The 18,100-nt window shown below is 34.5% G+C and overlaps 2 protein-coding genes across 10 annotated transcripts in view; one reads left to right on the top strand and one right to left on the bottom strand.

Moving 5' to 3' along the window:
- The window catches only part of LOC111516004 (uncharacterized), a 29,002-nt gene extending 20,871 nt beyond the window's left edge, over nt 1–8,131 (top strand). The window contains exon 3 of one of the 2 annotated variants that reach the window (XM_074177723.1): nt 6,562–8,131. In XM_074177723.1, coding sequence (XP_074033824.1) covers nt 6,562–7,619 — 1,058 coding nt within the window. In that variant the 3' untranslated portion in view covers nt 7,620–8,131. The remainder of the gene's footprint in view (nt 1–6,561) is intronic. The other variant, XM_074177724.1, reaches the window with a different exon arrangement.
- Nucleotides 1–18,100, bottom strand: part of LOC141483248 (uncharacterized) — a 403,587-nt gene that overhangs the window by 250,447 nt on the left and 135,040 nt on the right. Inside the window, exons 3-5 of one of the 8 annotated variants that reach the window (XM_074177739.1) lie at nt 13,649–13,904; nt 13,368–13,589; nt 12,646–13,311 (exon numbers count right to left, since the gene is read on the bottom strand). The exons of 1 other annotated variant lie outside the window; for it this stretch is intronic. In XM_074177739.1, coding sequence (XP_074033840.1) covers nt 12,664–13,311; nt 13,368–13,589; nt 13,649–13,819 — 1,041 coding nt within the window. In that variant the 5' untranslated portion in view covers nt 13,820–13,904 and the 3' untranslated portion in view covers nt 12,646–12,663. Of the gene's footprint in view, nt 1–12,645; nt 13,905–18,100 lie in introns of those variants that run through there. 6 more of the 8 variants (XM_074177740.1, XR_012465979.1, XR_012465977.1 and 3 more) reach the window with 6 other exon arrangements.

The raw sequence follows: 18,100 nt of genomic DNA, 5'->3' as shown, positions 1-18,100 counted from the left end.
TATTCCCATAGCAGAACGACATGGAATTTGGTGGCAACAAGATGGTGCTCCTCCTCACAATTCACAGGTTGTTACTGAATATCTGGATAGAACGTACCCAAATAGATGGATTGGTAATAAGGGTCCAATTCGGTGGCCGGCTCGTTCCCCAGATTTATCACCGCTTGATTTTTTCCTATGGGGTTATTTAAAAGATATTGTTTTCACTACTCCCCCTTTGAATGTGGATGATCTGAAAATGAAAAGTCGACTAGCGTGCAGTGATATTACGCCCGATATTATAAGAGCGACTTGTACGAGAGAAGTGATTCGACGTTTCGAAGCCTGTATAATATCTAATGGGCATCACTTTGAACAATTTTTATGACATATTTCTAGGTACCTACCATTATTATGAAATGATTTATCAAGTTATATTATTTACATTGTTATTAATTAAAGATTTGTTTTCGAATACACTTCTTTCAATTTCGCAATTGTTTCATATTCAAAATGATTCCTGACTGAATTCCACAACTCAAAATTGAAACCATTACTTCGAACACCCAAAATTTTGACTAATTTTCATGTGATCTGATGCAGAGAGAATAATTGTATGAGATATTTTTAAAAATAATAGTCGTTCTCAAGACTTTACACTTTAAGCAATAACTCAACAACGCCGTAACCGAATTTCAAAAACCAAAACATGAAATGATATCAGAATTTAACGTAGCATCTGAATATGTAATGATATACAGGGCGTTCTATTTTAAAAAATGGAATTTTGGTCTGTAGCACCTACACCAAACACCCTGTATATTTAAAAATTATATCAAAATATAGCTCTCATGAACTCCTAAAACTTTTGTATGAAACATTTTTGTGTATCTCCTTCAACAAACCAGATATTGCCTGTCACATAAAATGTGGGACACCCGGTATAGCACATCACTCATAGATAACAATTACAACTATGACTCTCTTAAGGTAGCCAAATGTCCCTTCATCTCATTAGTGACGTTTTGGCTATCATTGGCAGAGTCAGGTTACTCGCAAGGCCGGGAGGGGTGGCACAGTAATGCGGCTCGGTAGCTCTTAGAGCAGCTGGATCGTTTGCTATGCAAAAGCCTTCAACAGCAGGAAACAAGCTGGAACGGGGCCCGGCACGTAAATCTAGGGTAACCTAATCGAGTGAAAACCTCAACCGAAGGTGGCGAAGTGGGTAGCTCGACGGCCTCGCAACCTAGTTAAAATCTCACCGGCAAGTCGACTGGCACATCCACGTGGTACCGCCAGGGAAACTCTTTTCTGATTCCAGACTAGAGTAGAACAACGCCAGCGGCGAAAAATAGAGGCATCCTGGCGAAAAACAAGGCAGAGGCAAAGCAAAACTTGAACTAGGTCAGCGTTTCCTCTATAATAGCTACGGCAAGTTGGCACCTTGACCATTTTTGCCGCCAGAACCGGAAAACAATACATACGGAAGGTGGCGTAAGTTCCTTTAAAGGGGAGGAACGCGCTCTAAAATTAAATAATAAAGCTAGAAAAATCGAAACTGGCATAGAAGGGTACAACGGCGGAAGCAACTACACTCTCATGCGGGAAAGTCTATTTCGAGCGCCGGTGGACAACCCGATCCCAGAACTGGGCAAAGGGCGTCGACTGGCTTCATTAGATGTGTGGTAGAGGTGGTTCGAAAGAGCCCTCGACGGTTACTCATCAAACGTTGGAGAGGGAACTTTCCAGACATGAGTGCTAAGGGAGAGAGGAGGGTCAGCCTGGCTATATCGGTCTTTTCTCCAGAGGCGTTGGCCTCTAAGTGGCAGTGCCGTTCCTCGGGGGTAAACAAGGCATCTAAGTTGTCCATTCGTGCGCGATTTAGATATAAAACAAAACTAACGGGACACAGATCCCACTCCGTAATTCCCACCCGTGGATCTTCGGCCCGGGCGCTTGAGGTGTCGAAGCTTCAGCCACTAGAGAGTCTAGTCCAAAGGGTTTTGAGGCAGACGATCGAGGTGTCGGACCGGAAAGCGGTTTGGAGTCGCTAGTATCCGAGTCTGGAGGCTACTGAGCTTTGATTCCATGGAAGGCATAGTAGCCCAGAATGGATAGTTAAAAGATCATTGGAAAGCGGGGGTGCAACCAGAGCGTAAATTCTGGAAAGGGACCAATGTTACTCTTAAGTCTTAGTCGTGGGACTGGATCTCCGCACGTCTTTGAAGGTCCTGCTTGCATCTACACCCAGATTCTCGTGAAAGGCGAAAGCCAAGTTCAAGGGCGAAGAGCCAGAGTGGTCAGAGATTGTACCTGACCGTCGGCAACCCTGGACGATTTCTAAAAGCCGTTCGGCTCGCACACAATCACAGGGGTAACTGATATTAAAGCATCTAGGGAGTTGTGGCGTCCCAGGTTTCAAAAAGAAATTCACTCGGAAATATCCAAGAGGACAGATACCAGTGTGATTGAACAGTTGTATTCGATAGTCGGTAAGCCTTGTAATTTTTATCTATGAATAATGTGCTATATTCCAGTGGAAAATTCATCAACGATCGTCGACTATTAACGGAGATATAAGAAAAAATATGCTGAAAAATGTCAGTTTTTATGTTTTACCCCCTTCCCGACGGCAATGCAAATTGATTTGATCTTGTAATTGTTATTTATGAATTATTTGCTATATTTCAGTGTAAAATTCATCAACGATCATCCAATATTAACGGAAAAAATAGTCAAATTACAATTTTTATTTTTCCACCCTCCCCGACGACACTGCAAATTGATTTGATGTTATAATTGTTGTTATCTATGAATTCTTTGCTATATTTCAGTCAAAAAGCGTGGCTAGAAAAGCGTGGATAAATTCACATAAACATCAGACAAGAGTTATGTTCTTTATCCTATATTCAATTTTCCAATCCCGTTCAATATGATCAGGTGGTTTCAGTTTTATTGCTGAGTTTTTGTTGCTATGATATCCACACTGGAATGAACATTCCTGTAACTTTTATGATTTTTGAATCCTCTACCAGTTGATGATATTTATTGTCTCAGTTGACAAAATCTTCAGAATCGCATCTTTTTATATATATATATATATATATATATATATATATATATATATATATATATATGTGTGTGTGGCGTGGCGTGACCACGCCACTAGTAAGTGCCATGCATGGCCGTTAAAATAAAATTTAAAATTTCAAATCCTCTAAATGTTTTTTCTGAATAAGTTTTATATATATATATTTTCTTTAAACCATAAAAATTTAATGTGTGACACTTTTCTACATAATGAAAAGGACTATTTTTGTGTTTCTCAGTGAAATTTTCGACTTTTTACTATAACCTCAAGTTAATGTCTTGATAAAGGGAATAAACATTCTCGAAAGCTCGACCATATAACAAAGAGTATTCTTTAAACAACAGCCCAGCAATTTTGACTGCATCCCCAACATTATTCCGTATTTCTCCTTAACTAGTCAGTCAAGACTACCCGTCGCTTTATATATATATATATATATATATATATATATATATATATATATATATATATATATATATATATAACTTACCAAAGTAGTCAAAAAGATATTTGTATATAAAATAGATTGATTAAAATTGATAAAATATATAAAATATAGACACTATTGGGTTGCAGCAAGTGATAAGTGAACTCTTTATAACTATTCTCAAGCTTTCGAGTAACTTAAACTCATCGTCAGGGGTACTAGAAAATACAAATTACAAATTTGTCACTGTTGCTACCGCTATCATCAAAGTGAATTATGATTGGTTCAATATTGCTCCTCTTTTAAAACATGCTGCATGCATTTCTTCCAGTCTTCTGCAGAAACAGTTCGAATAGCTTCTTGTAGGTGATGTTGCACGTCCACTAATTTAAATGTTCTGTTTTCTCGTGCTACATATCCTTTTACTTGCGCCCAGATTAATTGTATTGGGTTTAATTCGCAGTGGTATAGTGGTAACCTTAAAACTGTAATTCCACGACTTAACGCCATTTCATCCACTGCGAATTTTTTATATTTGTCTGTGTGTAATTTTGTTAGCTGAAGTAGTTCTGCCTTTAAACTATCTTTGTTATATTGGATGTTCTTATTAATTAACCCTTCTTGAATTGCTGCTTTTTTCCATGATTGTTTCGGTAATGGTTCTAAATGTCGACTATGGTATGTGGCATTGTCCATGACGATGACAGACCCAGGTTCCACAAGTTGAATGATGCCTTCAAACACCTCCGCATTCATCTCTTCATGATAGTCGCCTGTTTTCTTAGATTTAAATATTTATTCACCATTTGGTAAAAATCCACTGTCACTTCCTATATGCGTAACTATCAGACGACTACCTTTTCCAGATGGCTGTTTTAACCCAACTGACAAACCTTCAATAAAGGCTTGTCGTGCACTTGTTATATTACCATCCTGCCATACTTTTTTGACCGTATGTCCTTGGTTAACCCATGTTTCGTCCATGAAGTACAATTTTTTTTGAGCTTCCGAAATTCGTCAATTTTTCTTAGGTAGTTTCTTCTCCATGCTATTATTTCTTGACGTTCAATGAGAATGCTTTTCCTGTCAACTTTTCCGTACGTAAATTTCATTTCGTGTACAAGTTTCCTAAAAGTTTCTTTACCCATTTTTGGGACCAATTCATGATCGCTAAGTGCCTCCAGAACTGTTTGTAGTGTGGGCAGCTCATTTCTGAAAAAGAAACTGTGAATAGTTCTGCGTATACTGGTTTTGGCTTCTTCATCAACTGTGATTTTTTTTCGTCCGCTACTGGTTTTTGGCGTTTGTACGCCCCCATGAATTTCTGCTTCTCTTAGTATTTTGTAAATCGATGATTTTGGTACACCGGTATAATCAGAGCACATATCAACTAATATATCTTTTGTAATTGTGGAACTTAATGATGTAGAAATGCCCGGTTGGTTATTCGGAGGTACACACGTAGAATTACAGCACATATGCACAAAGTCATCTTTTGGTGGCTGATGATCTCTTTCAAGACAGTGAAATACTCGCAGTACAATTTGTTTTTCTCTTACTGACCGAGACTCCGACCGTTTTACCTTTTTCGACGTGGAAGGCCCGACCATGTCTCCCATTTTTTGAGTAGTTTGAGAACGATGTAGAAATATAATTATGTAACGCTTAAACACTTATTAGCTCTATTATTTTCACCAATTCTTATCACAACACGTCGATTGCTGACTAACTTAACTGTAAAACGTACAATTCACGCTGCATAATTCACAAACCAATGATACGCTCATGGCTGCAAGTACATTAGTGAGGACTGCAACGATGAGATGGAAGTTATGGTAAAGTGACAAAGACAGAAATATCGTTGCGTACAGCGTTGCCACTAGTTGTAATAAATATCTAACACTATACAGAAAATAATGAATTTTAACTGATCAGTAATCAGGAAATGTGTAAGTATTACTCATTACAAGCTCATTACTGATTTTTGTCATAATTAATACCTTTTAATCGTACTAGTATTGTGTATTATCTATAATTTGTCACAACCTACAACTCTACTGCTTACTATATTTTGATTCTGCTATAAACTGGTAACGTAAAATTTAGATATGACAACGCGCTTTACTCTCAATCATTATTGGTTTTACTATAGTATAATAATTTTTTCATTTAATAATGAAATAATATTTTCTTTGTCATTAATTATGATGTCCTTGTCCCAAATCATCTGCTTCAGTAACTTGCTATCTTCTTTGAATAAGGATTCTTCAGTTAGGTGGGGTACATTACCATATTCATGAAAGGGTTCATTCAAAGTTTCATCACAGCAAATTTTATTCTTTTTGCACAACTGTTATGATACGGAGTTTTGCACTTCACGCATTCAGAGCCTGTTAAGACATTATTTTTGCAATATTTGCATACTTTCTTTGCCTTATTTGAAACCGCACTTTCATTCGCAGCCATCTTGATATCTCATTCGAAGTCAAAATCCACAAGTCGATTATTAAATGAAACTTCTTCTCACATCACTCACGGAGTATATTTAATACAACTAACTTATCACAGAAATTTTATTTCAGTAAAAAAAAACTCCTCAGTATTAATAATTCATTTCTCCTTTATTTTTTTAACAAATTATTTTTAAATTTCTAATCAAATTTTGAATTTTTCATTCATGAAATCTCAAGAAAGAGAAAATATAAATATATACTTTGATTCATTATTAATTTGTTTGATTGGTTTGAATTGAAATAGTTTGTTCAATTATATATTGGAATCCTTATGAACAGTTTGTGTATAAATATACATTTCCTCATTTCATGAAAAGTTTGATTTTTTTAGTTTATATAAATTTATGGCCGATTCCACATACATTTCAGAACTATTAATAACTTTGTTCCACGAACTTTGTAATGGTTTTAAACTATTTGGATAGTAGAACCCCAAAAGGTTACTCCTTTTTGGGGGGTAAAATCGACAGTAAATAAGTGAAAAATTAATATTATTTCAAAGCAAATAATTTTATATAAAATACTTATTTCATTTGTAATTTTTTTCACAGATTCGGGGAACGTTTTTGTTGAAAGAGGGAATGAGACAGTCATAGAGAAGAAAGAAGAGAGCTTCAATGAAAAGAAGTCATTAGTGATATGTCAAAAGGAGTTTGTCACTGCAAACGATCATATTGTGAAACCGTATCAGTGCAAAATCTGCTTGAAATCATTCTTTTCGAAAAGTCATTTGAAAATACATGAAAAAACTCATGCAGGGGAGGAATCATTCCAATGCAAAATATGTCTAAAGTCATTTGTTGGAAGAAGTAATTTGAAAACTCACGAAAGAATTCATACTGGTGAAAAACCATTTCAGTGCAAAATCTGCCTGAAGTCATTTATTCAAAATAGTACTTTGAAAACACATGAAATAACTCATACTGGAAAAAAATCATTTCAGTGTAAAATCTGTTTGAAGTCTTTTATTCATAGTAGTAGTTTGAAACCTCACGAAAGAACACATTATGGGGAAAAACCATTTCAGTGTAAAATCTGCCTGAAGTCATTTACTCAAAATAGTCATTTGAGAACACATGAAATAACTCATACTGGAAAGAAATCATTTCAGTGTAAAGTCTGCTTGAAGTTTTTTATTCATAGTGGTAATTTGAAACTCCACGAGAAAACACATTCTGGAGAAAAACCATTTCAGTGTAAAATCTGCCTGAAGTCATTTATTCAAAATAGTCATTTGAAAGCACATGAAATAACTCATACTGGAAAGAAAGCATTTCAGTGTAAAATTTGCTTGAAGTCTTTTATTCATAGTAGTAATTTGAAACTCCACGAAAGAACACATTCTGGGGAAAAACCATTTCAGTGTAAAATCTGCCTGAAGTCATTTACTCAAAATAGTTATATGAAAACACATGAAAGAATTCATATTGGGAAAAAATCATTTCATTGCAAAATCTGCTCGAAGTCATTTTTTCAGAGTGCTCATTTGAAATCTCATGAAAGAACTCATACTGGTGAGAAGCCATTTCAGTGTAAAATCTGCTTGAAGTCGTTCACTCAAAGAAGTAGTTTGAAAACACATGAAAGAACTCATACTAGAAAAAAATAATTTCAGTGTAAAATCTGTTCAAAGTTATTTTTTCAGAATGCTCATTTGAAATCTCATGAAAGAACCCATACTGGTGATGTCATTTCTGTGAAAAATCTGCTTGAAGTCTTTTATTTATAGTTTGAAAACACATTATCAAGACGAAGCTTCTATGTAATAGTACCTAAATCGTAACTGCTTAAATTGAGCAGGAGGTCATGATAATTAAATAAAATTAAAATTAAAGTAATGCAAACCAATATGGATTGTCGGATGTTGAAAGAGGATAAACTTATAAATGTATATATACAGTCATGCTACTATAAAATATTTTCACAATACAAAAAAAAATAGATATAAAAACAGTTTTCCCTAATTTATTCTCCGTTGTTTGGTTATAAATGAACACTAAACAGGGGGCAGAGTTGTCAGATGATGAAAATGAAAATATACATATATATCTATTTATTTTTTGATTTTCATGGAATTATTTTCCAGCAGCTCGACTGCATTAACCTTTCTAGATTATATATACATATATATACATATATATATATATATATATATATATATATATATATATATATATATATATATATATATATATATATATATATATATATATATATATATGTATTGGATAATGTTAGCGACTGAAAAAATGTATGGTAAAATGGATTAACAGGGTCTTTCAGAGAGACCCTGTTAATTCATTTTACCATATATATATATATATATATATATATATATAGGGCTTTTCAAATTCGTTTCTGTACATGGGGATCTCGTGTAAACGATAAAAGATAGAGTGTCCGTTAAATTATGGCATAGTTGCGTATTTTAGAGACCTATTCAATGATGTAAAGAAATTGAATATAGCTCTTTTGGTTCTGGAGATATACAGGAAAAACCAAAAAATCCCAAATTATTTTTTTTGCCTATATCTTCTTTATTCGCAGACATATTGAAAATCTGTCCACATTTTGCTGATGGCACTTGATGTGGGCTCTCAGAATATATCCATGAATCTTTTATACAGGGTGTCATCTGCCAACTCCATCTTTGAATTTTTAAATACGGACCTGTATTTTTTGTTGTAGTTTTTGGACCGTAGACGTTCACCTCGTACTGAGAAATTGAATTCAATTTTATATTTCAGGATTTTTCGGTAATATTCGATTATAATTGTATAAATTATTCCCTTTTAAATTACGGCCCTGGAAATTGGTTGACTGAGTTGAATGAAAACACAATAGCAACTTTCACGTCTCCCTATGTACCGTAGAGTTTTTCGAGAGTTTTTTTTTCACTTTTAGGTACCTATTCATATTTTTACATTGCTCCGAGCGTTTTCTACAATGAACTTCCTATATGGACAGGTAATTCATTGAAGACTTTTACAACCTGTGTAAAAAGATTGTATAATCCTTTGTTTGTTCTTACCATGCTCAGGTGTATCATTTCTACCCCTTGTATAATAATCATAAAAGTGGTTGTTAACTAGTAGATCATTGCTTTTGAATCTTTTGTTTTACATAAATATGTTCTTGCATTGCTCAAGTTTAAGTAAGTATTTAATTGGGTGTAGTTCAGTCTGTGAGAATAGATCATTTGTGTGGGTTCGAAATGGAATTTGAAATAAAATTTTTATTGATTTATTTTGTAGCGTTTGCATTTTTTTGAAATTAGTAATGCCACAATTACCCCATTTGATTATCAGATACCTAAGATTCGCCAATATATAGGCATTGTAAACCAAGTATCTATTACTGAAACTCAAGTAACTGGAACACCTATATAGAGCTCCTAACATTGGTACGATTTTATCATTAATATGTTCTATGTGCCATCATCTATTATGATTCCCAAATACTTGGTTTTTAGCAACATTCATTAAGAGTAAGTTATTTATTCTTGATTCAATATTACCACAACTTCTATTTTTTTGTTTAAATAACATGTAAACGGTTTTTGCAGAGTTTACTTTAAGTTTATTATGCATAAGCCAATTTGAGTATTGAGAGAGATCTTCATTAAATTTTACTTACTGTTCTCCAGTAAATGTAAATCATATCCACTGTACAAAAGGACCGTGTCATCAGGGAATGTGAAATACGTTCCCGTAAGCCCGGCCTGCCTCAGTGACAGTACCATCAGTGTATACAACAGGGGTCCCAAAACGGATCTCTGTGGTACGCCACAATTATTTTTAATATGCTGACTCGTGCTCTCGACAACAGCGTCAAACTGAGATGTTTCCTTTCAAGAATGTCACAATGAGAGAATAAGTTTTTCCCCTTATACATGCAACATAGTTTGTTCAGAAGAAGAGCATGGTCAATAACGTCAAATGCCTTTATTGAATCAATGAACACTGCAGTATTGATTCTTTTTTTATCCAATTCTGATGTAATATTATGAATGAAATCTATTGTAGCGCTTTTGAGTGCTGCTCTACTCTCCATTGTTTTTTTGCCATTCTGCTTTGAAATGAATTGATTTTTGTTTCCTTATCTCATTGGTAATTTTATTTTTGAGTACTTTAAAGTTCATCCACATAGCTAGAACTTTCTTTACATACATTTATTACCTTTGTTAGCGTATCCATTGTGTCAATGGATTCACAATTTTGTGACGTGTCCCTAAATTTTTGTTTGAATAAATCAACTACACTAAAGTTTGTTAGTATCTTTGGTTTGTAGTGTACAGTTACAGCATCTACATTGATATTTAATGGCTTATGATCAGACAGAGCATAGTTGTATATTGAGACATCACACTTAATATATTTATTAACCAGGACAAGATCAAGTAGATAATTCGTTTTGCTTGTTTGTCTAGTCGCATTACTCCGGTCAATTATGTTACAAACTCTAAAACCACTCATATTCAATTCAATTCTTTATCCATTCGAGCAAATACAGCTATAGGACAAGTCAAAAAACATATAGACATACAACAAAGTACAGTGAGTAAAATGATAAAATAAAATAAATTATGTACATGCATAACAAGGATTGCAGACAAAATACAATTAACATAGGATAGTGAAATAATACATGTTTACAGGTTGTTCTTTAAAAAATTAATTCATAATAATCTTCTAGAGAGTAGGGACACAGATCAATTAGTATCTTTTTCACTTCAATAGGAAATTTCCGGTTTGAAAAGGATCTATATCTTTGTGGAAGTCGATTATAGAGTCTCAAGCCAAGTACAGTAGGTGAATTTAAGCTAATATTTAAACGTCTGAAGGGAACGCAATATTTGCCTTTCTGTCTAGTATCATAATTGTGTAGTTCATCTACACGCATATGGTCGTTCACGAGCTTTGTGTATATTCTTCAAAAGTTCTAAAATGAAAATACCAGTAACTGTTAAAATCCTCATGTTTTTGAAAAGGTCACGACAACTATGGTTAAATGAGACTCTAGCAATACATCTAACAATGCGCTTTTGAGCCAGAAAAACATTTTGTGCATATGCTGATCCACCCCAGACTGCTATACCATAGTTTATTCTTGATTGAACTTCTGCAAAATAGAATGAACGGAGATGATTCAAGTTCAATGTATATCTAAGATTTCTGATTTGGTAACATTTTGAGTTCAGTGTCTTAGAAAGCTGTAGACAGTGAGTTCGAAATGATAAGTCTTGGTCCAAAAAAATTCCAAGAAATTTAACACTTTCAGTACTATAAATGCATTTGTTATTAATGTTGATATTTAATGGCGGTACGTTTTTGTTTTGATGAGTATGAGAAGTTACACAATTTGTTTTGTTTCTATTAAAAAGAAGAGACATATCAGAAGACCAGACTGAAAAGTTGAGCATTGTGATGTTAATTTTTGTTTTCACAGTTTTCTCCTGTAAAAAGTAGCGTTGAGTCATCTGCATACAATGTAGTGAATGCATTAGTTGAGATCAGAGGTAGCTCATCAATATATAAGACGAATAGTATTGGCCCCAGAATGGAGCCTTGAGGTACCCCAATGTCATTTCTTTGAGGAGATGACCGAGATGTTTTTCCACAATGAGAGATTTTTACAATTTGTTTCCGTCCTTTCAGATACGAGCTAAACCACTCATGAATTTTACCTCTTATACCAAATTTATATAACTTATCAAGCAGAGTTTCGTGTTGAACACAATCAAAAGCTCGACTTAAATCACAAAATATTCCTGTTGGATTTTCACCCTTCTCAGTAGCTATTAATACTTTCTCATAGAAGGAGATAATTCCTGTTGTAGTAGAGTATTGGCTACGAAAACCATGATGATTATCCATAATAACTTTGTTCCTCTCTAAAAACGATACCAGTTGATTTAGAACCACATATTCAATTACTTTTGATATTACTGATGGAATAGCGATTGGTCTATAATTAGATATGTCAGATGGATTACCTTTCTTTAAAATAGGAGACACTAATGAAGTTTTCAATTTTGTTGGGAATATCTCGTCCTCAAGAGACTTATTAATCACGTGAGTTAGAGGTTTAACTATGTATTCTGCAATTTTTTTTAATATTACAGCTGAAATTCCATCATAACCACAGGAGGGCTTATTTTTAATTTTATATTTTATAACATTGAGAACATCTATCTCAGAAACATATTGAACTAACATACTCTCTGTTTGAAAATTATTTTGTGGATATTTAATTCGATGATTTAAGTGTTGTATATTTCCTATTGTTTCCTTAGGTATGTTTACAAAATAATCATTAAATCATAGTTACCACATCAATGTATTTTTTGTTTCCTCTGAATCTGCATTCAGTAGATTAACATTCATATCTCCCAGTAGTTTTATTCTTTTTGTTACATAATATATTTTGAAACATATCTATAAATTCCCTAAACTGATATTTAGGTGGTCTATACAAACCATAGATTTGCAGATTTAAATATTTTTATTTCTGTCCGGGATATTATAATCTTATATCGTCATAGTTACGCTATCAATAAAGAGGGTCATAACTCCCTTGGGACATTATAGATTTTATAATTCCCTCTACCTTTCACAAGTAAAAATAAATAGAAATGAAAACTGAACCATATTTTATTTTTTCACATCATTACAAATAATAAATGTACAATTTTGAAATGTTCCCTGAAAATTACTTCCGCCACTGGAAACAATTTCTTCTTTTGTATGGCTGGAGCTTCTGTTCACTACAGTCGAGGTACCTGCCTCTTCTGATGACAAAGTAGACAACATACGCGCCGTTTTATTTCTCAATTCGATGCTATCCTCCAAATACCCCTCCGCCACCGTGGCACTTTTCCAACCTCCGTGTCTTTTTAAGTTAGTCATAGTTGCTCCTGCATTGGCTAGAGCAGTAGCAGAAGTGCGACGAAGGCAATGTCCCGTATAGGAAGATGAGTTTGGCAATCCTAAATACATTGCGATTTTGCTGGGGATTTTCCCAAACATGTTTTTTCCAATTGGCTGAGATGTACATTTATTTTGTCGGAAGCTCAAAAAAAATCGTTCAATACCTTTAGGACGCAAAGACATATAAAGTCTTAATAAAGGCAAAGCGGAGAACTCTTTTTCATCCACAACTGTAAATTTCTTCGATACACCAGTTTTACTTTCCGGTACGTTCACTACCATAACGGAATCCCGGTCCTCTATATCCGATATCTTCATATTCAAAAGTTCCTGACTTCTGCATCCTCCAAAATAACCCATAATCAAAACAACCTATAACAAAAAAAGGAAATAAATACACACAAAAAGGAAAATAAGAAAAAAATTACCTTATGCAATAAATGAATATCATTAGGAGCGTCCTTTAGGAATCTGATAACATCTTTAGGAGATAAAACAGCAGACTTTTTCGGCTTATAACTCTTATTCTTCCGTTTCAAAAAAGCCTGTAGTTCATTGAACTTGGTGATATCTCGTTTCTCATGTATAGTCACCATCGATTTTAGCATTGACCATTTAGTCCATAAAGAATTCGGACTATACATTTCTGACTGAAACGAATAAACACAATTACTACCAAATCTACCGAAAAACATAGAAAATTCCTTACCAGTTCTTGAAAATATGCCAGAAATACAGTTTCAGTGACATCTTTTGGCATAACATTTTTCCGTGTCAGCCAGTCCAGATATATCTTGTATTCTTTTTGGTATACGGCTTCACTTTTCGGTGGAATTAATGATTCTCTTGCTTGTTCAGCTTTTTTCAAAATATCCTCCATTATATTTGGGGTAGAAAACACGTTTTCACCGCAAACACAGCTTTATAACAAAGTTCTGTTTATAAACAAGTAACATAGTAACAACCTAGCAACAAGAAAACTCTACTATAATCAACGGTACCTGATTCAAATATACCGGGAAGGTAATGAATTGTTACATTTTTCCGTTTCAAAAATGAACAAAATTTTATTGAAATCGGTCAGAAATAAAATTATCTATGTACCACGGGAATTAATGAGCCTTAATAACCTCAGGCAATTGCTGTCCCTCGGGCCAGAGGCCCTCGGGACGCAAACTTTGCCATCGGTAATTAAGGCCCTCCTAATTCACTTGATACATAAATAACTATAACGAAACTGCTATTAAATTATATTGATCAGAACCATGAACTTTTTCTATCTCACTGATATCATTTCGTTGTAAGATCTGCTCGAAGTCATTTTTTCTGAGTCCCAATTTGAAACCTCATGAAAGAACCCATACTGGTGAAAAGCCATTTCAGTGTAAGATATGTCTGAAGTCTTTTATTCATAATAGTAGTTTGAAAATCCATGAAAAAATTCATACTGGAAAAAAACAGTTTCAGTGTAAAATCTGTCAGGTCATTTATTCAAAATAGTAATTTGAAAACACATAAAAGAACTCCTTCTGGAAAAAATTCATTTCAGTGTAAAATCTGCTTGCCGTCATTTTTCCAGAGTGCTAACTTGAAATTGCATGAAATTCCATTTCAGTGTATAATCTGCTTGAAGTCTCATTTATTCAAAGCAAGAATTTAAAAGCTCATGAAAAAAGTCATTCAGTGTTTTTACATCATACGTTCAAGAAAATATGTTATTAATGATTTACTTATGGCAGTCATTTCATGTTCATAGTAAAAATGACCCACGAAAGGACAAAACACAAGCACTATAGGATTAGATATTCTGGTTCATGATATAGAATGCTTAGTTATGATTATTTGTCCTCATATATCTAAAGTTATGCCCGTTATCTGCCGGTTTGAAACCGGCATTGTAATCGACTTTGTCGATTACAGTAGTTGATTGTTAATACCTAGCTAGCCAAAAAAAGGTTTCGTTTGTTTGGAAATAGCCGCTCGTTTCCAAGTAAGTTTCTCTGTGTCCTCGCTTCGATGTTTCGATTAAATTGTTCCATCTTCACTCCAGTAACTGTTCCCATACTGTCGAGAAAGATGAACCTTCGGTGGCGTGTACACTGATGCAACAGGTATCTTGTATAGTTTTTCAACTCTTTCAGTAAGCTCGTGGAAGTGACAAATAGGGCAGTAACAAATCAATTAGAAATGCTATTTTGGAATTTTAGTATAGTATCATTCCAAAACGTAACTATCATCGAAAATTGAAGTGACAGTTTGACATTGACAATGTGCGTCACTTGAGCAGTGCTGCCGTTAAGGTACTATTGTACCGCATTCGGTACTATTCCATGGTTTTGATACGAAGATACTACCCGGGTCAATATGTAGACTATTCGGTACTATTTACTATAATCCCAATTTTTTACATTTTCACGTTGACTTCCATCGAGTACAGTAAAAAATAACAACAATATGTGTGGCAACAAGGCAATTCCGTGTTTCAAGTTCCAGATCAGCAAATATCGTACTTGTGTCAATATTGCGAGCTATCATCATAACTCTGCATTGTTTAATCCTGTGTTCTGTATTGTGCCTGTGAACTGTGGTTCTGTCATCTGTCAGTCAGTCAGCAGAACAGCAGTTTCAACTTCTAACCTCACACCTCACCTTGAGAAATTGGTTTTATTGTTTTGTCAAAATAAAAAGGAATATGGACAGGTAAAAATAAATTCTCGAATCTAGCTACTTGAAAACGTCTTTAGTATTGTTCATTCTATTGTGACAGAAACCTAATTAAAACGAAACACATTTGCAATCGTGAAAGAGCAATTTGAAGATGGAAAAAGACACCTTTTTATCAAATGTTCTGATTATGATCTTTCCCTTAAGGAATATTTCTTAGTTTCCAGCAAATTTTTTACTCCATATATTTTCCGAATTTAAGTGGATAACATTATTACACGTTTGGCATTACTGGCATTTGGTCTGAAATGACTTATGCGCATGTGCCATGCCTAGTCTTGCGCAGTACATTTTGGGTACTATTTTCTTGTAAATTTCAGTACTTTTTGAATTGACGTTGCGGCAGCACTGCACTTGAGTCACTTGAGTTGTACTCAGTATCTCTCATCAAGAATGCCGTGGGTCGAGAGTTTTTTTCACAATGTTTTACACGGTAAAGGAGTCACATACCCAGTGGTCATACCATAGATACAGGGTGTTCCTTAAACACATGCTAATATTTAAGGAGATAATTCTTAGACCCATTTTGAGGAAAAAACGTCCTATGGACGTATGTCCTAAACGCCTTAACTTTTGAGATACAGGGTGGCAAAGTTTTCAAAAATAAACAGTTTTTTAATAATAACTGAGATAATTTTGTAGACATCTTTGGCATATTTGGTACATATGTTCCATGCCTCAAGGCGCATTTTCTGATGTACAATTTTCTTAATTTTCTCTGCCAGTGGCGTACGTACGAGTTTTGAAATGTATATTTTTGGCGAAAAAATACTACGCCACTGCTTTATCTTGAATTAAAAATTATTTTTAAAATCTCCATACATTTTTGAGCACATTTGATTTGCTGTCAAATTTGTGGGATCTTCATAAAGTTCACACACTAGAGACTATCGGAACTAAACGAAGTCTGACAGTTTATTAGAAGAAAAGAGAGATGGAATGCGGAAACGTAAATTTGTCAACACAGAATATCATTTGCGAGTGTAAAAAGGTGTTCCTTGACAATTTACTAATATACGGCTTTCAAAATGAACGTTGAACGAGTCAGATCAAGATTATTCCAATAACTATATACAACATTTATGATTATTTACATGGGCGTGGACACTGTACATGGGAGGTAGGTTGATACGTTTTTATCAGATTGGGTGGTTTAGGAAAACTAGTTGGTGAATATATTACTATCTTTTGCAGTTCCTAAACTGGAGCAATATACAGGGTGGAACTTTGATCACCTTAAAACAAAAATATACGCAGTAAGTGAAAACGAAAACGTTACAATTGCAGGGTGGCGTCCAATTTCGCTTACCTCTTGTTCTGGAAAGGTGTTAGAAACAATGATCAAAAATCGCATGGAATGGTACATGGAGAATCATCAACTTCTCAATCCATTTCAGTTTGGCTTTCGGAAGGAAAGAGGGGTACAAGATAATCTGGGGGCTCTATATTCCAAAGTGGCGGCTAGTCTAGCCGTAAATGAATTTGCTGTGGTAGTACTCATCGACATCTCTTCAGCATATGATAATGTTGTCATCCAGAAATTAAGTCAACGTCTCTCCGAATATGGTATACCGCTAGACTTATCCGATCTCATCATTTCCTTTATAAGGGACCGACAAATATGTGTGATCGAACCTTCCAGTGGATGCATGGAAGGACCTAAGCCAACTTATAAGGGATTTTCACAAGGCTCACCTCTTAGCCCCTCACTTTTCAACATTTATTGTGACCTTATTAAAATTGTTGTAGGTGAGGATTTGTTACTTCTGGGTTACGCGGACGACTTTGCTTTAATTGGTAGTGGTCCCAATGTCGATATTATTATCGATTAACTCAACTCTTCTATTGACGATTTAACTTTGTTTTTGCAGGATAATGTTCTACGACTATCAGTAAATAAATGTAAAGCTATATTATTCAGGGAGGGTATCTTGCCATCGGTCTATACTTGTCAATCATAGTCCACTAACATGGAAATCACAAATAATGTATTTAGGCGTGATATTTGACAGAAACTAATGGAAGCCGCACGTTAACATGATCAGTATGCGAGCACAAAAAGGCATTAATATTTTACGATCTTTATGTAGAACTTGGTAGGGGGGTGCACCATCGACCCTTCTCCTTTTATATCGAGCTTTGATCCGTTCACACTTGGATAATGGAAGCATTTTCCTGAGTCGTTGTTTTAAACAGGTTACCTTTTACAATTGGATCGACTGCAATATCAAGCCTTGCGAATTGCTTTATGTTTAATACAATCTACCCGCGTAAATGTATTATTGTCAGAGGAAGGGGAGTGTCCCTTAGCTACTCGACGACTTTGGTTAGACCACGAATGGGTAGCAAAACTTTTATCATACCGTAATCCTGTTATACACATTATCCTGAAATTACATGATAATAATAATAATAATAATAATAATAATATTCCTTT

The sequence above is a fragment of the Leptinotarsa decemlineata genome, unplaced genomic scaffold (genome assembly GCF_025532065.1).
Source record: "Leptinotarsa decemlineata unplaced genomic scaffold, Ldec_3_MD MMD2_tig00003192_RagTag_RagTag, whole genome shotgun sequence".
Classification (NCBI taxonomy): domain Eukaryota; kingdom Metazoa; phylum Arthropoda; class Insecta; order Coleoptera; family Chrysomelidae; genus Leptinotarsa; species Leptinotarsa decemlineata.
This window is presented reverse-complemented; position numbering and strand designations above follow the sequence as displayed.